Source organism: Mytilus trossulus, chromosome 5 (assembly GCF_036588685.1).
Source record: "Mytilus trossulus isolate FHL-02 chromosome 5, PNRI_Mtr1.1.1.hap1, whole genome shotgun sequence".
Lineage (NCBI taxonomy): Eukaryota > Metazoa > Mollusca > Bivalvia > Mytilida > Mytilidae > Mytilus > Mytilus trossulus.
The window spans coordinates 29,356,928-29,380,467 of NC_086377.1; the positions used below are offsets into that span (position 1 = coordinate 29,356,928).

General features: G+C 34.1%; 3 protein-coding genes across 4 annotated transcripts; 1 reads left to right on the forward strand and 2 right to left on the reverse strand.

The window, feature by feature from the left end:
* Positions 1-171: 171 nt before the first annotated feature.
* Positions 172-3,177, reverse strand: LOC134719563 (titin-like). The gene is made up of 3 exons (XM_063582556.1): positions 1,579-3,177; positions 987-1,070; positions 172-620 (listed from the first exon to the last, which is right to left on the reverse strand). The coding sequence occupies exons 1-3, from the start codon at positions 2,987-2,989 to the stop codon at positions 508-510; spliced, it is 1,608 nt and encodes a 535-aa protein (XP_063438626.1). The 5' UTR covers positions 2,990-3,177; the 3' UTR covers positions 172-507.
* A 733-nt stretch (positions 3,178-3,910) lies between these two features.
* On the reverse strand, positions 3,911-11,287 carry LOC134717833 (glutamic acid-rich protein-like). Its single transcript, XM_063580327.1, has 2 exons — positions 11,264-11,287; positions 3,911-4,426 (listed from the first exon to the last, which is right to left on the reverse strand). Exon 2 carries the CDS (start codon positions 4,424-4,426, stop codon positions 3,911-3,913), a length of 516 nt encoding a protein of 171 aa, XP_063436397.1. The 5' UTR covers positions 11,264-11,287.
* A 3,657-nt stretch (positions 11,288-14,944) lies between these two features.
* Positions 14,945-23,146, forward strand: LOC134718740 (uncharacterized). 2 transcript variants are annotated; one of them, XM_063581427.1, is made up of 6 exons: positions 14,946-15,155; positions 15,737-15,802; positions 16,395-16,476; positions 18,076-19,438; positions 20,215-20,433; positions 21,308-23,146. In XM_063581427.1, exons 4-6 carry the CDS (start codon positions 18,077-18,079, stop codon positions 21,839-21,841), a joined length of 2,115 nt encoding a protein of 704 aa, XP_063437497.1. In that variant the 5' UTR covers positions 14,946-15,155; positions 15,737-15,802; positions 16,395-16,476; position 18,076; the 3' UTR covers positions 21,842-23,146. The 2 variants fall into 2 exon arrangements, with proteins under 2 accessions (XP_063437496.1, XP_063437497.1); XM_063581426.1 differs by lacking the exon at positions 16,395-16,476 and having other exon boundaries at positions 14,945-15,155.
* Positions 23,147-23,540: the final 394 nt, after the last annotated feature.

A 23,540-nucleotide genomic window follows, 5' to 3' on the forward strand; every position in this document is an offset into this window, starting at 1 on the left:
GTTTTGAGGAGTAACATCATTAAATGCATTTACCTCAAGGTCCAACTTTAAACTAGTTTCCATAATGATAGTCGATCCGACATAAACCTACCAGACAAAACTATTGATTCAAATTGACCCAGTAGTTTCAAAGGATGAGATCTTTAAATGAGAAAATTAAAACGACGGATGGATACATAGTGATTGCAAAAGGCCATCATGGTTATATCAATGACTAGAGGCGAGATAATGAGAACAGAAACAAACAAAAAATTAATCAACAGAACAATTATACCTCTGCAACAAAACATTTCTTCTTTTTTCCCAAGGGAAGGGAAACAGTAACATAATCTCCAACTTTGAACCTTAAATTATCAGTCAATTATTGTAATATATCAAGAAAAATGAAAGTTATGGCATTAAGGTAATTGTAAAAATGATAAAAAACAATCTTCTCAATTGATTCTACTTTTACAGTTTGGATTATTTCATACAGTTGAAAATATGCATCAAGTATGAAAGACATAGTCACCTTGGTTCAGGTTTCTTCTGTGGACTCTCTGGAAGGAGCTCCAGAATATGTTGGACTGTGGCGGTTGATACTGGGCTATAACTGTCACTTGTATTTATTAACTCGCCATCTGTAAAAAAATATGACATACAAATTTTATTCTAGTTAAAAGTTTAGTACCCTTTGAAAATACCCTTTTTATGTAAGTGTTCCAGTCTGTACAGTCAGATCACTGACATAGAAAGGATACTGAAGAAATTGATTTTGACTATTGAATCTACCATGACTAAATTAGGTTTTTTTTTAAACTAAACTAAACTTCTTTTTTCTCTCTTTACATAAGGTTATTATTAGGGCATTCCGTATTTTGCTTTCTGCCTCAGTGATGATACAATTTGTAATCATGCTCATCTTGTGGATCAAATATTATAATAATTAATAATAATAATAAATTCTTTATGTTCTTTTGAAGCAATACATATGAAAAAAACTTCACCTTGTAGAAACATATCAGTGTCCCAAAGTCCTGTAGAAGGGAACAACAGATTCTCTAGGTAGAATGGATCTGTATCGGCTTTATCTGAAAAGAATAAATTTGAATTAAGATTGTTTTGTACTAGTTCAACGAGTCCAGTGATAAATGTAATCATGCCAAATAACTCTAGTGAAGTTTTATATATTAAACTAATTATCAATGACCTGGCCATATCTATAGGCAATTAGAAAGTTGATATGGGTCTCTAAAATACAGACATGGTACTAATTCAAAATGAAAGGACAAGGGATAAATAGGCATATTCCTGACTTGGTACAGGACATTATTCAAAACAAATAATGGTGTGTTAAACTTGTTTTAAGGCATGCCAAACCTCCCGCTTGTGTGGCACAGCCATTAAATCTAAGTAAAATAGAGTAATAGCAGGACAACCATGCCTTCATTGTCCTTCATCTAAAAGTCACAGTCAAATATTTTTTTTAAATACGAAACAACTTACATACTGAGTACTAAATACACCCTCCCTCGTTTTGCTATCAAAGGGGGAGAGATAAAATATCGACAACATTTTGATTCATAAATTGCTACTGACCTATATCTGGATATGGTTGACCTTCATCATGTACTGGTTGTTCCTCTTGTTCCTCTGGTACTGGTTGTTCTTCCTGACCTTCATCATGTACTGGTTGTTCCTCTTGTTCCTCTGGTACTGGTTGTTCCTCCTGACCTTCATCATGGACTGGTTGTTCCTCTTGTTCCTCTGGTACTGGTTGTTCCTCCTGACCTTCATCATGGACTGGTTGTTCCTCTTGTTCCTCTGGTACTGGTTGTTCCTCCTGACCTTCATCATGGACTGGTTGTTCCTCTTGTTCCTCTGGTACTGGTTGTTCCTCCTGACCTTCATCATGTACTGGTTGTTCCTCTGGTACTGGTTGTTTCTCCTGACCTTCATCATGTACTGGTTGTCCCTCTTGTTCCTCTGGTACTGGTTGTTCCTCCTGACCTTCATCTGGTACTGGCTGAGGTCTATTTCTAGGTATAGTCTGCTTACGTCTGTTTTCTGCAAGCGGTGCTAACCTAGCTACTGACCAATTGCCGGTTATCTCTGCATTTGTACAAGGCTCCTGGACAATACCCATGCAGCTCTCACAGAAGCAACTTCTTTCTCTTGTACTGATAACATGGGGTTGCACAGACCGTATGCAATGGAATTTTCTGGTGTCTTTCAAGGGCCTTACTTCTGTTCTTTCTGGAAAATTTCTTTTTACATTTTTTTTTTCAACAAAAACAAACCTCCTTCGTGTATGTGAGTGTTCCTCTGGCTTTCTAGGCAGAATCAGTTTACTGTTACAGTAATTGAAAAACTCTCTAGGGGACAGGATGCATTCACTACCTGCTGCTACTGCTGCTTTTGCAGTTTTTTTTAAAACACCAATTTCACGGTCACATGGGCCCTTACCATGTCGTGAGCCGAAGAAGTGTTTCTCTGTAGCTATACCAAAGTCCTCATTTGAAAAGGAACAATGTGTAAAGCTTATTTTGTTCTTGTACTGTGTTGGGGCGCCGTCTGAGAACTGTATGACCGTTTGCAAAGTGCCATTGCATTCTTCTTGGAGCTTTTCGATGGAAAGGCCAACAAAATGTTGGACACCATGATGATCATGTGTCAAGTCATCCGAGATATAGATGATGGAATCAGTAATCACTGGAACTGGGTCTTGTTCACATTCATTGCAAATATAGTTTGCAACAATTGGGTGGATGGTGCAATGAATATTGCTCCAATGAAATCCCTGCGGAGCATCTTGAGCCTTACAGGTGAAATTTTCGGCATAATCCATACAGCAAACAGCAGTTTTTACTGGGATTTCTCTGACTAACTGTTTATACATATCGTACTGCCATTTGGCATTAAACAAATGAACTGAAAATGTTTTCATTTTTGAAATGAATTCTTCTATCATCCCCTCCAGCACACTCTGTTTCTTTACTTTAGTCATCATTCGTGATGCGTTACCCAATGCCCGACTCTCCCACTGACACCAGGTGACCGGTGTGGTACAATATGGTTCAACAAGGACTGTTTGAAAATGCTGAAGAATGTTGCCTGTGCCACATTTTGTGCATTCCCGATCAAGACAAGGTTTTCTGTACGTGTTTCCATCAACCTTTGGGCATAAGGTTAAGCGTGATGCAGCATATCTATCAATAATAGTACATGCAGGATTTTCATGTGATGTGCAAAATGAGTTTAAGGACTTATCATTAGGTCAATGTTCAAACAGTATTCACATATACACTCTCTAAACCTGTGATTTGTGAATGGAAGAATTTTCCTAGGCTTATGCCTAACAAATGTACCGTAACTTACTGGGTCCTGTACATCTGTTGCATACCTGTCATAGCTAGCTCTCAAAGAGGTTTCCATGATTTTTCTACCTTCATATTCTCTGTCTCTTTTCACTGGACCTCGCATATCTGGTATATGTTTGCTATTATCTTCGTAAAAATTCTTTATCTCCTCCTGTTTTGCGTCTGTAAGAGCATCCTTACGTTTTTTTCTTTCTTCCTCCCAGCCTGTTCTATTGCAACTTTCTAATCTTTTACCAAGTTTCCGCGAGATTCCGGCTGATTTCATGAATGCTTTTCCTTTGATCTTTAATGCAAGAGCAATTACTCGTCTGGAGCGAATGTCTTTTTTGCTTCTTTTTCTTTTAAGTTTTTCTAGAGCATCTTTAACAGAACCAAAAGCATCCATTGCTAGTTTTCTTCTTGCATTCGTGCAAGGACTTGATGCACCTAATTTGTCAAGAATACATTTTTTTGTTCCTGGCGACTGTTCATTAATAGATGCCTCAATAGCTGCTGCCCTTAAACTGGGGTTATTTGGCATAGCGTTTACACATACAGATATTTTTTTCTTCTCACGGGACTTTGCTGTTCTGAATGCATTTGTTGATATTTCCTCTGCTGGTTTTGCTGGTTTTGTTTCTACAATCGAAGTTGCAGTGCTTAGGTTTTTTTTTTTTTTTTTTTTCCCTTCGTTTGGAATTTGTTGCAGTTTTCTTTTGAGTACTCATGCAAAGTCTGTGTTTTTGTCTATCTTCTCTCCATTTTCGTCGTTGCATTTCCTGGGCATGTCTTGTTTTTGGTTTTTCAGGATTGGTTTTTCCAAGATCTTTAAGTCTCTCTCTGTATTTTTGCTGTCGAGCCCTCTGCAAATCTCTGTTCCTTTGCTTTGCCTCCTCTGTCTGACCTTTTTCTCTGTATTCCTTGATACGGATCGTTTCATTATGTCTGTGCAGTTTATAAATTTCTGTGTTTCTCTTTATTCGATCTCTATATTCTTGTGCGTACTCTCTAGGTTTTTTCCTTGGAATTTTATCTTCAATGTCTTCTTTGATTGGTATTAATCTTTTTCTTTTCCCAACTGATTCCATCTGAAATGAAATTAATTATTTTATAAAGGTGTGGTGCTGAACACCAATATACAGTATTGAACCAGTCCATGTTTTATATGTGCCTTATCATGTATCCGTGACGTAGTACACAGAACACACGATCCCGAACTCTTCACCTAACCACATGTATTAACATTATTGTTTGCATTGATTATTCCTATTATTACTGTATTTTTTGTATATAATTGCTGTATCACCTGAATAAACCCTGGTGAGTTTCATATATATTGTTCTTATATTATTAATTATATGCTCGGATCACAACATTGGCGTCGTCGACAGCTCGAATCTGTTTATTTTGAAACTACCGCTCAGCACGGTACGTTTCACACCATTTGCTTTCAATTACTGCAAGTTATATAGCCTCCGCTATATTTTAAAATAAAATCTCTATCAATTTTGAAAAGTTTTATTACCTTTTTAGGCAATACTACACATTATATTCACTGTTAAAATTTAATGCTTGGCTAGTTTCTCGTTTTAGTGAGTCGCCATTTTGAATAGCCATTAGCTGTATCTTGTCCAAATTGAGCAGGACGGAAGTTGGATTTCTGCGCATGCTTTGACAAAACAACAGTACAGGCATCGTGGTTTACTACAAACACCGTTTGTGCACAACTACAGTACAGGCAACGTGGTTGACGACTTACACCCTTTCGTGCACAACTACAGTACAGGCATCGTGGTTGATGACAAATACAGGCATAGACCATACAATTTAACAGAATTTTTAAAATGTCAAAACTTATTACACTAATGGATGCCACCTTGGATCAACTTCAATCAGTTGAGGGGATAGACAATGAAATGGCCATAAATATACTTGAGGTGAGAGATGCCTCACATTTCATAGACCTTAATGCAGTGTCCGGCATTACTGGTTTGCCAAAATCAACTTTAAAGAAATACTTCATTGAACCTGGTATGTTATTCTTGTACCAGAAACTGCACAATGAGATAGCAGAAAATAGGCAGGAACTCTCTAATGTCATATCAGGACTCCATGAGGTAGAAAAGAAAGCCTCCCAAATTGACAACATGACGGAGAAGTTTGATGATTTATGTGCTCGCATGACTAAAATGGAGCAAACTCAATTAATGGGGTCAACCAATCAGTTTAAAAACCCTCTGCCATTGTTGCAGGACGATCATCATGAACAGGTTGAACAATCAGAGACGAAATTTGGTGCTTTTGGCGCGACAATTGATACTTTGATAGCCCAGAAAAACCAGCAGGCTGAGGAAAAATTTGGAACTAAACCCAAAACATTTAGTACCCCAGCTAGTTCAGCAACATATCCAGACTTTTCCAAGGTGTCACCCATTAGTAAACCAACTGGACTTTCTAGTTTAGGTGAGTCAATCACTACCAACACAAGTCTACAGGACGATATGTATGCATCTGCAGCGTCCACTCTGAAAGTAAGTACTGCAACTGAAGCGGCTTACCAAAACCATGTAAAACCCAACACTGAAATCCATGTTGAACAGGGGCCCTCGGCTCCCCCTTTTGTTACCTCTAACATGGGGCCCGTTCAGTCAACTTTGGAAGTGAAGTCTGAACCCAGCTTCATTCAGCATGGACAATTGGACAATCAGTCTAAAGATGGACAGGGGCCTTTGGTCTCCACTTCGAATATTTCAACTCATGAAATACATAACAATGTATCGCAGGGTTACACTGGACAGGGGACTTTGGCCCCATCGTCATTTTATAACCCAATCATAGTACAAGGTTCCGCGATACCTAACAAGCCACCATTTTGGTCTTGCAATGTTCCACCACCGGGAGTACAACAACATAATGGATCGACTTTACCGTCTACTGCAGTTTTCAATCCAGGATCAAATAAAGACATTTCAAACATTCCTTCAATCCCAGTACATTGGAATACTCCAGTAGTTATGCCTTCCCATGTACAGTCTGTGAACAACACTTCTGATCAGACCAAAAGTGAAGCTACACAAGAAAGGCACAGAGGCAGGGGCAGAAAGCGCTGCCAGAGGGAATCCTCTTCATCAAGTGATGAATCGATAGACAGGAAATCATCCCGTTGGAAGGAGTCCCATGCTAGAGAACGAAGCAAAAGTCCACAACTGCCGAAGATGCCAGTCTTTACTGGTTCTGGTAATCTATCTTGGGAAGCTTTTGTCTACCAGTTTGAAAGAACTGCAAATCGCCGTAACTGGGATGACGCAAAGAAAACGTGTCGTTTTCTAGATTGTTTGACTGAAGTTGCACTTGAATATGCCCGACGATCGCATATATCAAGATATGACGATTTGCGGAAATATATGAAAAGGCGATTTAGTAAGAAGGAGGAAGCTTCTGCAGCAAGGAGACAGCTACAGTACATCAGGCAGTTGGACGGAGAGACAATAGAGGAATACGCAGAGCGAGTTCATTTCTTGACAATGGATGGGTATTACCGAAGCAACAATGACATCATTGATCAAATAGGTACTGAGGCGTTCCTGCGTGGATGTCAGGAGAAGGAGGCAGCCCGGATCGTTATAGAGAAAAATCCAAGGACTATAAACGAATCACTGAAATGGATCAAGTCTTCATTAGCTAATCAGAAAGCCATTTATGGAGCCCGAAAGTCTTATTCTCAGTTATATAACCAACGACAAGTTACCTTTTCTGATGTTAGTAATTCTGATCATTCTTCGCAGAGGCCCTCGGCCTTGCAATACAATCAGAGGTTTGATAAAGAAGATGGATCTTTAAAATCTAATATTGAAGACTTAGTTTCTATAATTGGTCAGTTATTAAAAGATAGAAGAAGTAACATATCTACAACCCAACCATTGTCGCAATCAAATTTCCGGAGTCCTCAGAATTCACGTTTTCCGTCACCCCAAAGAAGACCTTATGAAGAGCAGCCCAGCATATCACCATCTTTCCAGAGGACCTCGTCCTCGCATACACCAGACGATCAATATTTAAACAAGACAGGGTCAGGTCATTAGGCTCACTTCTGACCCTCGAGAAAGAGAGCCTACAAGAGCTCGTTGTTAATACTGTAGGTATATGTGGTCTGATATTTGCAGTAAATTATATACCAGTCCAGAATATAATTGACACTGCTGCTATGTCTTTACTAAGTAGATCATGTATTTTAAACACTCCTGTAAACCGTGAACATGTACTCATTAAGGGAATCCGACCTCAACCAGTTAGTTGCAACTTTGTCACAAACACTACCATTTCAATACTACGCATTTAGATGTGTGTATGATATATATGACCGAAACTAGACTTGATATTTTGAAAGCGTGCACTGCAGTATTGGACTTGGTGCACGCATCTGACAACCGTAAAATACATGGAAAGGAAGTCTTCCAACAGAGATCTTTAGGGGCCCAAGGTCCCACAGAATCCTCTTTTACTGCATCTATTTCAGCAGCAATTGACCTTAAATTCATCACTTCATTTAGAAGTCGACCACATCCGTGTTTTGTGTGTGGATTAGTAACACAGGTCAAAATAGGTTGCCACGTCTTAAAGACAATTTTGTCGTTGTATTTTGAACTACACGCGACTTGCTGGAGCTATGAAACTCGGACAGGTCATTTGACCCACCAACATGCAATGGAACATAGAGAAGAACGTTCCGTATTTGACTCAGACCAAATTATACTTCGTTGGTGCAAGCTTATGCTGGGTTCACCCCATCAAATGAGCACAATACTTTTAGAATATTCCATTCTTGAAGTTCTTTTGGATTACATTTTACAGAGAGAACTTTACACTTTCATAAAGTACCCATATTGTTACCTCAAGAATTTCCGTTCGTACGCTGTCACGTAAACTACCCGTGGAACCTACCAGTGATTGCCATCACCTTGAGTTGTTTTATTGATAATCCGTTTTCTGTGTTAATGTTAACAGTTAATGACAGTGTATAACATATCTTGTAGATTCCAAACTAAGGATGTATAACAGTACAATAGTTTCCGGCGTCTTACTCGTCATCTTGATATTTCGTTTATAATCTTGCGTTACTTTGTCGAACTATATAATATACAGTATTATATTATGTTTCCAGAGAGGAAAAACATAGCTTATTCTTAAGTCCGTTTATTTTGTGTATTTTATGAACTATGAAACTTAACTGGTAACTTGCATGTTTAAAGGAAAATGGAACTTTTATGATGTGGATTTATTCATGAACTTTTGTGCAACTGTATGTGTAAAATGATACCACGTGTATTCGGAAATTACTGTATGGATAACTTTCTCAGACAGTGCGTTATTTCCAGTCGTTTTGTTTACCCCTGGTCTGGTTCTACTGAGATGGGGCGATTGTGGTGCTGAACACCAATATACAGTATTGAACCAGTCCATGTTTTATATGTGCCTTATCATGTATCCGTGACGTAGTACACAGAACACACGATCCCGAACTCTTCACCTAACCACATGTATTAACATTATTGATTGCATTGATTATTCCTATTATTACTGTATTTTATGTATAATTGCTGTATCACCTGAATAAACCCTGGTGAGTTTCATATATATTGTTCTTATATTATTAATTATATGCTCGGATCACAACAAAGGTTTGAAACTAAAAAGCGTTAAAAGGAAAATTCCATTTATATATATTTTTTTTGGATTGCAGTTAAGGAACAACGCTCTGTAAAAGGTATTTTTATGAACATTTGTAGGTGTGCCATTTCAGTGATTAAAATCTATGCCTACTCAAAAATGTATCTTTCATCACTCCATTAACTTTGTGATGATACTGATTAAGCATATAAGATGATAAAACAATCATAAACATTATGTTTTTTATGTAATCAAAACATCAATATTGTTCATAACATAAGACAGCAATGTCATTTGTTTGTTATGAACAAATATTTTGGTTTGTTGTAATTCTCATTTCTGTACTATTCTTTATCCAACTATAATACTAAGTGAAATAATGGTCAATATATAAAAGTGTTTTTTGTTGCAAATAAGTTCCATGCTTACAAACAGTTCAGCAATGCTTCTAATTATTTGTTCATAACCACTGGTGCCCGTAATGACGTCCACAGTTATGACCAAATTTGTATCTTAGAGAATTTAAATGGCAAAGAGTCCAACAATATCAAACTACAAGCTGTGCTTAACTAAATGCTAGAGTGAGTTAAAAAATGATTTTTATCCAGATTAATGATCATTCAACTAAATATTTAACTCAATAAGAAACGTTCATAACAGATTATTAAAAGGCACGTCCATCGTTATGAACACAAATATTTTTGCGTAATATATGAATTAAAACTTAACAGATTTCATACAACTTCAAATTTACTGATATATTAAAATAATGCAAGAAGTTTTCCTGAATTTCACTACTGATTTATTAAACCATTGCTCAGATTTACAAATAAAGAACAACATCATATTTGTTCATAACAAAATACACAGATAGTTTGTGTCCCTGTTATGAACATTACTGTTATTGAAAATTTACCCTTAATGACAAAAATAAATTAAATGTATATTATCATGAAATTAAATCATTTATGAAATGCTTTAGATTGCATTGTTGTTACCCAGGTAAATGTTCATTGAACATGACATGTCAACTCAAAAAGAATTGTTCATAACAGTATATAAAAAGTGCACGTCCTTGTTATGAACAAAAAGATTTCCCCTGATTTTAGATAAATTAAAACATTAACAGATTTCAGGCAGTATAAAAGGACTGCTGGTGTTTAAACAATAAGAAGTTTTCTTGATTTTTATTTCTTTTTATTAATTTATTGCTCGGAAATGCACATGAAGAACTAAATCAACATTGTTCATAACAATGGACACAAATGGACACAGAAATTGAGAGTCCCTGTTATGAACGCTATTGATTTTGAAAGATAGCAATCAATTGCAAAGAACCAAATATTGTGTTTCCTGATAGAATAAAATCATGAAATGAATGTAAAAGGTTCTGTTATATGTAGCTAGGTTAAACACCAGTTAGCACAATATTTAGATCAAAATAAAAACGTTCATAACAATATATTAAAACTGTACTTATTGTGGTGTCATGGTTATGAACTCAAAGATTTTCAGAAATTCAAATGAATTATACTAAAAGTTGAACATTTCTGGCAATTTTAACAACTCCTGTTTTAAAGATAACATAAGTGTTCTTGGAAATATTACAAATTTGTAATTTTATAGCTCAGAATTATATAAAAATAATTAACCATAATTGTTCATAACAACAGACACCTACATATTGTGTCTTCGTTATGAACAATGTTATTATTGAAAATTTAATATTCATCCCAAAAGTATTTAATGTGTGACATGATAAAATAAAATCAAGCATAAAATGTTATAGATTTTATTTAGAAGGTGCATCAGTAATCCATTTCATTTAATTAAAAAACAGATAAATACATTTGTTCATAACACCAATACTGTATCTTAGTGTCAGAATTATGAACGTCATAAATCACTCTGTTTAAAGTTTATCGTGCACCTCAGACTTAGTATTTCGACCAAATCTATGTAGCCCTAAAAATGGCTTATATTTTCGATTGCAACGTCTTTGAATAATTTGTATTTCAAGTTAAAATTTAAATAAACGTCTTGTTCATAACTATGGACACCATGCCCCTTACGCCAAGTCGGTATATAAAACTGAATTTCTGCAATTTGCAAAGATTATAACCCATAGAAATACATCAATTCCATTAAAGAGATACTATGCTTTGCTATAAACTTCATATGACATTCATACTGTTTACGAAAATCTTTAAAATTAATTAAAACTAGCTACTCTATCTTTTCTAACGTTCATAACTTACCTCTTCTATGGACGGACACCGACGTTGTGTATGTGGTCACATCTATGAGTGTAGTCACATCAATATGATAGCTACGTCATAAGTTTGTGTGTACTGGAATATTCCATTTTACATTTAGGTGGAGCACATTGTAGTTCTAAATACGAAGCAATTGCATATTTTAACGTTCATAACAACCGGACACCACGAAGACCTGGCTGTCAAAATGGTAAATAAAATCTGTTCGTCAAAAACTACCGTGCTCATATTCAACTACCAGCTCAATAATGTTTAAAAATGAGAATTTGTTAGTTGTAGCTTTAATAAGAATGTAAATATTTAGAAATTATTGACCTTTTCTTCCAACTTTTTTTTGGACACCGCTGTTATGAACATAATTCGTTTTTTTGACAGCATATTCTGACTTAACAAAACGCTCAAATATGTTTCTGGTACTTTAAATAGCTATTCTAAAGTCAGTTTTATTCGTTTAAAAAAAACCCGTTCAATATTCGCAAACATATTTAGTACAGAACCATTTTAATACCCACGATGGCGGAATGTAACATTTCAGGTCTGAATTTTAACCACTTTTTGCGAAAAAAATGTTGAAATTAAAAAAACACCGATGTTTTAAGTCCCCGATCTCTGGTACAATGAGATTCCTTGGTTATTAAGCTTTAATTCTATATACAGTTATTCAGGTAAAAACATAGCGAACAAATAGAAATTTATAGTTTTTTAGTCACAGGTAGTGCTGTACCCATGATCAGATTCGTGCACATAACATTTAAATAAATGCATGACACTTAATTCTGCTTTAAAAGTTTGTAATGTCCCAATAACTGTTCAGTATGTTGAAACACTTTGAAATATGTTCTTGTTTATAAGTTTAGCCAATTTTTTTTTCTCATACTTCTTCCTGTCTATAAATAAGAAATGTGTTATGTCCTCGCTTGTACTCTTAAGGAACAAGTCTGCCAACTGACTAGCTTTAATCTATTCTCTTAATTCTTTCTCATGTAAGATAATCAATTTGAAAATAATTATTTTTTGTATTTTTTTTTTAGAGTTCTCACTAGAAGACACGCAAGCAGATGCTATAAACATGATTGAACTTTCTGTCAAGCATCTAATGGAGGATTCTACTATGAAACTGAATCCTGAATTTGGGAAGACAGTGACACTTTGCCTCTCAAATTTGGGAAACCCTAAACTGAGATCCATGGAGTCAGTAAAAAATGTATGTAGTAATATTATTACAGAGATCTGGCCCTCCATTGTTACTTCAGATGAAAAAGCAATGTTAAACTCACGCTTGGAGGACAAGACTGCATTAGTTCACAAGATTAGATCTGCACCATCAATGATCTTAAAGATGAAAGAGCTTTTCAAAGTTCTTGAGGTTCCAAATGGGGCTATGACAATGTTCATTCTTCAATTTTTACTGCCAAAACTATTTCAATTGTTGATAAAAAAACGAACAAAAGAAATGCCAACAGCTGAGCCAGAAAGGGTGTTCAAGTTAGACAGAACAGAGGAGCAAGTGCGCCGTTATACAGCAGGATATGTATGCAGGGAATTATCAAGACACTTCAAGAGATATCCAAGAAATGATACAGCCAAAATCTGCTCTGAAATAGTTCGACAGTTTCCACAAATCTTCAATTACCAGAACCTATAACTGCCTTAGTTACACAAAACATTGGATTGACTTAATCAATCGTGGAGGAGTCTACGAAATCAATGATGATGTTTTTTTTAGAAGAATGGAGCTTGTAGTTAGGCAATATCTAAATGACTCGGATGCTAGCCTAAGTGTATCAAAAGACATGCCCAGGTTTGTTAGAATTTTTTTTAACCATCTGATGAGTAAGTCCTTTTCAACCAATTTTTATAACTTGTTTTTATATTGATACTGTCACACCAATAAACTCCTTATGGAAAGGGGGCTTGAGGGTTTGGAATCAACCATCATGACATGTATTCTGGCCACATTATGTATGTGCCTGTCCCAAGTTAGGATCTGGTTGTTTGTTGTTGCCATACATATTTATATTTGGTTTTCATTTCAAAAATATACATATAGCTGACTATGCAATATGGGCTTTGCTTACTTTTGAAGGCAAAACGGTGACCTATAATTGTTAATTTCTGTGGGGTTTGGTATCATGTAAAGATTTGTCCCATTGGCAATCACACCACATCTTCTTTTATATAGTCCTGGATTGTAGGAGACAATATACATTGTAATGTTACTTGAATGCAGAGGCGGATTTAGGGGGGGCCCGGACCCCCCTTTTTGGGAAAAAATTTGGTTGCTTATATAGGGAATCACTGAAGCGTGACTGGAGCGGGCCCCCTCTTAGGTCAGTCAGTGGGCCCCCACTTATGAAAAATCCTGGATCCGCCACTGGAATGAAAGGCTAGAAATATTTCCCAAACCACAAAATCAATCTCTCCAGGAATAAGGATTTAGCTTTTTAATATTTTTTAAACAATCACAATGTACTCCTGTACTAATATGTCCTTCCTTTAGCTATAAGCACCTACAACTAATGTAAAACTAATAGATGGCATTAATAAGGAACATGTCACATATTGCATTGATACCAATTAATTGAGCAATACATGTACCTGTACTTCCCCAATTCAATAACCTGACCATTTCATACCTATGTGAGGAACCCTAATGCAGAGGAAAATTAATTTGCTCATTACAAATACTATTTATAGCGTGTATTTTTAACGTGTGCAAATTTTCAGAAACAACATAATCGCAGAAATAAATGCCACCAATTTTAAATGAAACTTGCATAGGTATTGAAGTTTTGAATCTGCCTTAAAAATAACCTTAAAAATAATGTACTTGAACATGTACCTGAATAATAAATTAAGCATTTCTTATACATGATGATGTAAGCCCTTCGGGAATTAAGCAGTGTTCTAGCTACAAAGTTTGAACAGGGATTGACAGGGAGCTGCCCTTTATAATGTTTAACAAAACAAATGCATTACTCTCCCTTTTTTTTATAACTATAAAAATCAAATTCTTGAAAAGTTTATGCTCTTTTTCCAAAAAAAAAAGATTTAATTTATAACAAATAAAATGCAAATTGTATGCATATCAAATTTTAATTATTATACATTAAAACATTATAAAAAAAATATTTTGAAAACTGTTTTTTACATCTTCACTTCCATTAAATGATTTAAAAGTGCATTATAGTAATAATTTGAAATCTCAGTGATAAGTTGCCTTGAACACTCTTTTAATATACTCAACTATATCTTTAACAGCTCCTTAGTTGAATGTAAGCACACAACTACTTCCAGTCATTCTTTATATATAAAAAAAATATGTTCATATAAAAAGGCAGTGGCCAGTTCACAACCAATCTGAGTGTTAAAAAAATTAATTTAAGTTATTTCAGTGTAAGAGTACATGTGTTGATGATGATAGTGCAAATAGGATAGAATTTAATACATAATTTCATTGAAACTTGATCATGCCAAAGTACCTTAGCTACATGTATATTATGATGTATAATTAGGCTTACACAAGTGCCCTTTTATCAATGACATCAACACATTGAATTGTCCCTTATTCAATGACATTTCCGTGTTATATTCCCCTTTTCAAATCCTAGCTAGAACACTGTTAAGTATGAAGGTACATGTATCCATTTATCAGTTCTGATAGGTTTTTTATGTATCTTGACCTTTTTATGTTGGGTTTGACTCAGTTGAGGGATCCAACGCAAATAAGGTGGTGTTACATAAAACTTATGTTTTTTTTATTTATTTCAGTTCGATTATACAGATGACCTGACTGCACTTATATATGATTGATACATGTAGTTGTTACACTGTTTATGAACATGGCCGTCAATGAAGAGGATTGTCAACATGTGTAAGTTTATATTTTCACAAGTAAAAGTGTTTGGTCATATAATTAACCCAATTTTATATACAGCTATATATTGAATTCAACTGATCTGTTCAACTTTATGGTCACACTGTTTTCTCATAAACCTCATGTATACAATCATTGCATTTGAATGGGGACATATAGTTGGAACCATCCCTGAACAGCAACCCCAAACACAAACAGTACAATTATTGCAGTTGCAAGTCTTGATCCTGGTTAGAACACTCATGTGAAAACGATAACTCAAAGTTTGCTTTGAAATAATATATCAGTTAAATAAATAATATAGTCCCGAATTTTGAGTGCTATGTGTCCACCATGGCATTTTCTAGACTAAGGTTTATATGCATGGTATTTGAAACTTTGCAATGACTTGACTTTATTAGTGCATGTAAACCATGAAATATTACATGCAAGCACACATTATGTAATAATGATTTAATGTGAATTCAAATTTCAAATACAAGAAATCTTTATTTTACAATGTATTAAACAAAGAACTGTATGGAGCATTGTTGTTTTAATATTGATCTTGTGATGTTCTATAAATATGTTTGTTTCAGGTTGCTAATGTGAAGAATAAAAGAAATGTGAATTTAGTGTTGATAGAACATGTCAAGTTTCACAAGGTACCATTCTTAAAAATATGGAATATAATATTTATACTCAGCTAGTTAAATAAAATAATACGTTTAATATGTAGAATAAGATGGAGAGGAGGTGCAAATAAATAATATGTGAGGTTCCAGTCACATGTAAAACAATGGGGGAGGGTCAAATAAAATTAGATGTGTGATTCCAGTCACATGAATTAAAAATGGAGAGGGGGAGGGAGTTGGGGGTGTATGTATGGTTCTTTTCAATCAGTGTAACAATATGGCATCTCTCACAATTATTACGTAATTTGGCTTAAATTGCTGTTCCCTAAAAATATCAATTAAATAACATTAAAGGATATTTAAAAAGATATGCTTGAGTGTCAGTTTTATTTCATCTCAATGGTGCAAAACAGAATTCCTGATAAATTGCAATTTCAAAATGGCTGCCAAATATTGGTAAAGAATGGTCCCCTTCCCTTGACGAGGCATAGAGTATTTGACAGTTAGGATTTAACCATATGTGTGTTACATACATATTGCATTTGAATAGACAATCAACATAAAAAAAAATAGCCAAATGACAAATAGTTGATTTATAAAAACATATATCATACTTTTACAGGAATAAAGCAGATCAAGCCCAATGGAAGATTACCTATGTCAAAGGTTACATGCATATATTGGATTGTGCTATGAGATATAAGGTATGTATAACATCTCCATATTAATTTGTCCATGTCGATCACTATTGGAAAATGCAGTTAGTGTTACATGAGGAGATAATTTGAAAACAAAGCCTTAATTCTTTTCTATTTACAAAAGTTGTGTGTACACAACATAACAGCATTATTTTATATACAATTGCAAAGGAAAACATCATTTAAACTTGCATGAACACTTAAAAGTGACATATGTAAAAAAAGACATGTTTCTCTCAGAGAATAAAAAAAGAGCTCTTTTCCTGTTTTAGGGGGCTAGCTCGCGGGTATAAATATTTTTTTCTGGGATAGGATTTTGCTATTTTATCTGTAGATAAACTTTACCCTATAACAAATAGAAAAATGAAATTAAAATATGGGGTTGCTGTTCACAATCTGCCTTCAAAAGAAACCTGCAATTTTGTTGAGGTACTTTTTTCTGTTGAACTAATTGGAGAAAAAAGGTAATATCGAAATAAAAAAGAAAGAAATTACAGAAATTGCTTAAATTTTGCATCAGTTCAGTTTCAGTACAGCTTATTTGAAAAAAATAAGAAAAATATAGGTAACTGAGGAGTAAAAAAAAATATTTCAATTTTAATGCATTTTGTTCACAAAAGGGAGATAATTTTGAGCTTTTTCAATGAAATTAACATATTTAAAGTCATCTGGAACTAAACGAATTGATTTTTTTTGGTTGACTGTTGTACCATATTATAGAAAAACAACTTATATTGCAATAAATGAAATTTGTAATGGAAAAAAAAATGTTTGAATATTTGCTGATGTTTTTTGGTACCGAATCCTATCAGAGCTGCTTAATATATAAAAATGAAAATGTGGTATGATTGGCAATGAGACAACTCTCCTCAAGAGACAAAATGACACAGAAATTAACATATGTAGGTATCTGTACGGCCTTCAACAATGAGCATATCCCATACCACATAGTCAATATAAAAGACCATGAAAAGACAATGTAAAAGAATTTAAAGGAGAAAACTAAAGGCTTTATTGATTTAAAAAAATAAACAAAAAGAAAATATGTAAGCATAAACAAAAGACAACCACTGAATTACAGGCTTCTGACTTTGGACAGGTACATACATACATACTTAATGTGGCCGGGTTAAACAGGTTAACAGGATCCCCCCCCCCTTCCAACCTGGGACAGTGGTATAAAAATACAACATAAGATAGAACTATAAAAATCAGTTGAAAAAGGCTCAACTCATCAGATGAGCAAAAATACAAGTGGACGTGGCGGGGTACTTGAACATCATAACAACAAAAGACAAAAAGACTTTTTAACCTTTTTTTGGTACCGTAAATCAAAACACAAAAGTACATTGCTGCCTCTGTCTGTCTGCTTCAGGTTAAAGTTTTGGTCAATGTACAATCAACTTGAAAAGTAGTTCACTTGTTTCCTATGATATAATCTTTTTGATTTTACTGCCAAATAAGTGTTTTGATCCCGATTTCATGTTCAACATGTTCAACTTAACATAGAAAATGAATGTGTGAATGTGATATCTGTGTTCTAAGAACACTCTCTTGTTTTTCACTTCTAAACATCTATTGAGCAATATTTGATTTTTCTTATAGGATGCCTGGAACAGGGCCTAAAGACTATCTTTGTATCGCATGTGGAATAAGAACAAAACCAGACAGAAGGAGATTTATTGCTGGTCCTGCATATGCTAACTACAGAAAACATTTCAAAGTAATTTCATGCAAAGATAATGATGTAACCTGCATAAAATGTTACTCTCAATTTAACCGTAAAAGTAAATCTCAGGCAAAAAGATATGAAGATAACCAAGAGGAATCTGAAAACCAACTGTCTGAATCAGAAGATGACTATGAACCTCCCGCAAAGAAACAACAAATAACTACATTAAATAAAAGTCCCAAAATAATACAGCTACCAATAACATCAGCTGGGAAAAGCCATTCTTCATGTTGTGTTTGCAAAGACAGAAAATCCAAATTTCAGACTTTATCAACTGAAAATAGACACAAAGCATTTTTATCAACTGGTCATTTGCTATTGTCAGGAGCACGCTGCTGTCCATCACACATTGATTCAGATGGAAGCCTCAATGAACAAGCCATCCTCCATTTCAAAAGTTTATCAACATCATCAACCACATTTTTCAACAAAACAGAACTGCTGGCTTTAATCACTGATATCCGATCAATTGCTTTAAAAAATGAAAATTTAAGAATTGATTTTGACAACAAAAACACACTCAAAGATTCCGATTTCCTAAACCTTACCGGCATTACAAAAGAAAATTTTGAAGACCTAATCTCACATGTCAAATCCATCAGACAGACAAAAAACAGAAGCATAAGAACATGCATAGCACTTTTTCTTGTCAGATTAAGAACTGGAATGTCATACCCAATGCTCTCAACACTTTTTAACATTGGCAAAACTGGAATAAGAAGAGCAATTGCAACAGCTAGAAAAGAACTCTCCATCAACTTCACTCCCAAATATCTTGGCTTTCAGCACATTTCCAGACAGGACATCAAAGACAATCATACAAGACCTCTAGCAAAAGAATTATTTGGAAATGAAATTGAAAATCCTGTCATTTTAGTTGCAGATGGTACCTACATCTACATTCAAAAGAGCAATAACTTTAAATTCCAAAGACGGTCATATAGTCTTCATAAAAATCGACCTTTAGTTAAGCCAATGATTATTGTATCTACTACAGGATATATTGTATCAGTGTTAGGGCCATATCATGCTGATTACAAGAACAATGATGCCAACATTATTAAACATAACTTTAAATTGAATATGGAGCAGATGACAGATTGGATATCAGAAGGGGACGTTCTTATAGTGGACAGAGGATTTCGGGATGCTGTTGACTTTCTTGAGGAGATGGGGGTCCATTCCAAGATGCCTTCTTTTCTTAAAAAGGGCCAGAAGCAGCACACAGTAGAAGAGGTATAAAATTTTGTTAGCTACAAAACTCTCCTAAAAATAGTGTCTGTTTGACCCATTGTAAAAGAAACAACAGATATTCACTAATTTTGATCGTCACTATTTTTGGTCTCAACTTTTATGTGCATGATCAATGTGAAAGAGGGCAATATTTACTAACAGACATAATTTGTGTTACACGTATACCATACGATTTCTTGATGAGCTATTTAATATTTAATTCATGTTTCAGTTAATCACATAGTCTTACTACTTATATTTATGTATCCTCCAATATTACAGTATTAAATACTGATCCTAATTTTAGGAACTTATAATCAGCAACATGAAAAAAGACATTTATGGATCAATGTGACGAAGACATCACCAACTCACTAAATGAATTACAAAATGAAATTAAATGCTTGTACCACATGATCTTCAATAATGAACCAGTTACCCATTTGCAGGCAGCTATACCTTTCAATTTGAAGATGTCCATTTAACAAGGATTTTTTTGGTCAGCTGAATTATGTGGGAGTAATGCCCCTTTGAACTAATAAATTTCAAAAATTATTTTACTGATGCAGCTTTGTCAGCACAACTTCTTTGAAACCTAGTATTGTACAGATTTTTGTAGAAATTGATTGGTAGCTGACACAATTTGTAGTTATACAGATTACCAAATCTTATTAAAAGCATTCCAAGTGGATACCAACATTTTCTAGTTTCCTAATGAGTAATGTTTTTTTTAGCTAATTTAAAATGCTAGGATTATAAATTACAATTTCACATTTCAGGCAAATTCATCAAGGTTGATAACCAAAATAAGATGGGTGGTTGAGTCTGTAAATGGCAGACTCAAGCTGTGGCGGTACCTGGCAAATATTGTGCCAAACACACAGATACCACACATTGGAGATGACATAAAATTGGTCGCTGCAATTTGTAATAAATACAAACCTCCTTTGAATTCTGGAAATCAAGAAGAAGATCAACTTCTTGCTGCTAAAATGAAGGTAATTAAAGCACTTATACAAGGAAGCAATATAATTCTAGAATAATTTACATTATTTATGATTACTACGCTGGTGTTTCACACATCTGGAATTAATGTTTAAACTGAATTTGATGACTCAGTTCACATACCACCATTAAGGGCTCACTGCTTGTTCTCCGGACATTTTATATAGTATTTAAAGCCTATAAAGATAGTATTATTCTGCAATGAGCATGTTCACTATACAAATTCAGGGTAGGAATACACTACAGTAATATTAGTTCAGTATACAAAATTAATGTTAAGCCACACCACTGAGGGAAGTGGTTATTCTGTTAATAAATCTATTGCATAGACATTCAATGATTTTTTGCATAGTGTTCTGGTTAGTTACTCACGTTTACCCTCTTTAAATAAAGAATTTATTATTATTATTATTATTATTATTATTATTATTATTATTATTATTATACTCAGGTAATTGATTTTGTTGTCATATTGTCCCATAATACATGTAGTACTCTAGAGCTTCACACATTATAATTTACAGTCAGGAACACAGGTTGCCCACATCTATTCTGAGAATCTTTTATTTACAAATGTATCTTAATTTGTATTTGTTACGTAGGATTAAAACATTTGATACACACATTGTCTGGGATTTTTTTTTTTTACTAGTGCTTGCCGTGAAACAAGCAGGAAATGTTCGGCAAACCTTTCATTTCTACCTGTTTCTAATTAGACTTGTCAATTCTTTTTATATTATATATTATAAAATATTAAATGGTATCATAATGATATTGGGATGCAAACAGTACAAGATACCAGCAAATAACTAGAATTAAATTGATTACTATTCTTAATTGCTTATGTTGTATAATCATTATTTCCAGATGTTAGCATCCAAAGGGAATGCCTTGTTTGAAAGAGTGGTGGAAGAGAAATTGGATAGAAGGATTGCAGCATGGAAAAAAATGGATGCAGAGAATGTCGTTGCAGGATTTCCCACTCTGTCTGAGGAAGAATTAACAAACATTACTGTTGGGGTATATCAGCTCAAACTAGCTAGAAGCTACACTTGTGAACATTTGGATGAGGATGGCGACTACATTATTATGTTAAATGCTGAGATAGCAGATATACTGCGCGTAAAAATCCAAAGTCGTCATACCTCATCAAAACTATACTTGCTGTGGATCGAGTATGGGCCTGCAGTAATTAAGGGGTGGTATTGTCAATGCAAGGCTGGTGCTCGTGTTGTGGGGGCTTGTGCTCATGTTTCATCAGTACTGTGGTACTTAGGATATGCTAGGTATGCTGATTCCGTGCGCAATATTAAGAACTGGTCAATGTATTTAGAGGATGCATCCAATGTACCAGAAGAGATTGAGGACTCAGATAGTGAAGCAAGTGGTATTGAAGAGTAACAGCTTTAGCATGTGTTTTATTTCACTGTCAGTCACTGAATATGCATAATATTTATGTACATGTATATAAAATGATCTTCCCTCTATATTTAATTATATTCAGAATTATTTTGCATAAATTGCTTCAATGAAAGTATGATGAACTTTTGTCATTGTTTTGCATCTATTTGTTGTTGCTGTCTATAGACATCAAACTTCTCTTCCATGTCCATTAAATTCTTTGCATCTTAAGTATTAGGTCATTGATTAATGGAAAGTTCAACACTGTACATTTCTGTGTAATTCTAATGTCCATTTCAGTATCTAGTAGGTAGTGAATCAACCAAATTGTATGCTGGTATATATTTCAAGTTGAACTTAATTTAAGTCTTATCTGATAAGGATATCATTTGAATTTCATAATTATAGTTAGTTTAAGTCAGGAAAGATGTTATACAGAGAGTGAGAGTAGATCATGCAATGCAATCTTAAGTATTTGATTTGACAATTTTTCATGAGCAAAATGATAATCTCAAAGACCAAAGCAAGTATGACGAATTATTTCCTAAAATTCTCATTGCTGTAGAATTTTAATAGTTTTTTTGACCAAAAATGATTTGATAACTATGAATTGATGTTGTTTTAGTATCAGGTTAAGTGTTTGTTATTAAATGATTCCAGAAATTCTCATGTTAGAGAGATTTTCACAGTATTTGGTCAAAAAATGACTTTCAAATGCATTTTTATGAACTTTGATATTGTTAACTGTATCAATTCAAAAGATATGCACCATACTTTTTGTTTTAACTATTTGTGCAGTGATTGTTATTAAATTATCCCAGAAATCCTCACTTTATGAAGATTTTACAGTATTTTGCCAAAAAATGACTTTAAAATGCATTCTTATGTATTTTTACAACTTTGATATTGTGAACTGTATCAATTCAAAATATATGTACCATACTTTTTGTTTTAACTATTTGTGTAGTGATTGTTATTAAAGGGGCACTAGCTGTCAAATTCATGGTCACCAATTTGACTCAAATTCTCATATTTGATTAATAACAATGTAAAAAATTTATCCAATCTATCAAACGTTTAAAATAAACAGTTTACAGAGCATGGGGTAGATGATATGTAGGTTCGTTTCGTGTGTATTTAAATCCAGACGCCATCTAATTAACTATCGATTTGACCTCAGATGACCATATAAGCGATGTAAACACAAATAAAGATATGAATAGGTTAAACCAGCACGTGCAATTGGATTTTTATAGGTCTGTTTGATTTGAATTTATAGATTAAAAATATAAGTTACTCATTGTTTTTAACTGTAAAAGAAATGATTTATGTGGATCGAATTAGTAATCAAATGATTTACCGTAGTTTCACTTTCATTGTTGACATTTTTTTTCTTTAAATAACCAGTTCACGTACAATGCATGCGTTGTCAGTCTCTAGCTAGGGGGTTAAGTTAAGTTCACATGAATACCGGTTAGAATGATGATGACGTTTTCACTTGCAAGTGAATCAGTCAAAAATTATGTATAATCGCTTATTTCAACAAAATTAAAGCAAATTGATTGCTAAAAGCAAATTATTATTTCATTATTCCAATCTAATTAATGATAAATCTAAAAAAATATATACTTTATTTTTTTATAAATATCGTAGCTAGTGCTCCTTTAAATTATCCCAGAAATCCTCACTTTATGAAGAT

What these genes read in the sequence shown, in the direction of transcription:
- LOC134719563 (XM_063582556.1), bottom strand. Translation starts at nt 2,989, where the DNA reads ATGATGACTAAAGTAAAGAAACAGAGTGTGCTGGAGGGGATGATAGAA. An exon ending in TCAACCATATCCAGATATAG is followed by an intron (nt 1,071 to 1,578) that starts GTCAGTAGCAAT and finishes TATTCTTTTCAG; the next exon opens with ATAAAGCCGATACAGATCCA. An exon ending in CACTGATATGTTTCTACAAG is followed by an intron (nt 621 to 986) that starts GTGAAGTTTTTT and finishes ATTTTTTTACAG; the next exon opens with ATGGCGAGTTAATAAATACA.
- LOC134717833 (XM_063580327.1), bottom strand. Translation starts at nt 4,426, where the DNA reads ATGGAATCAGTTGGGAAAAGAAAAAGATTAATACCAATCAAAGAAGAC.
- LOC134718740 (XM_063581426.1), top strand. An exon ending in AGCAGCACACAGTAGAAGAG is followed by an intron (nt 19,439 to 20,214) that starts GTATAAAATTTT and finishes TTCACATTTCAG; the next exon opens with GCAAATTCATCAAGGTTGAT. An exon ending in TTCTTGCTGCTAAAATGAAG is followed by an intron (nt 20,434 to 21,307) that starts GTAATTAAAGCA and finishes CATTATTTCCAG; the next exon opens with ATGTTAGCATCCAAAGGGAA.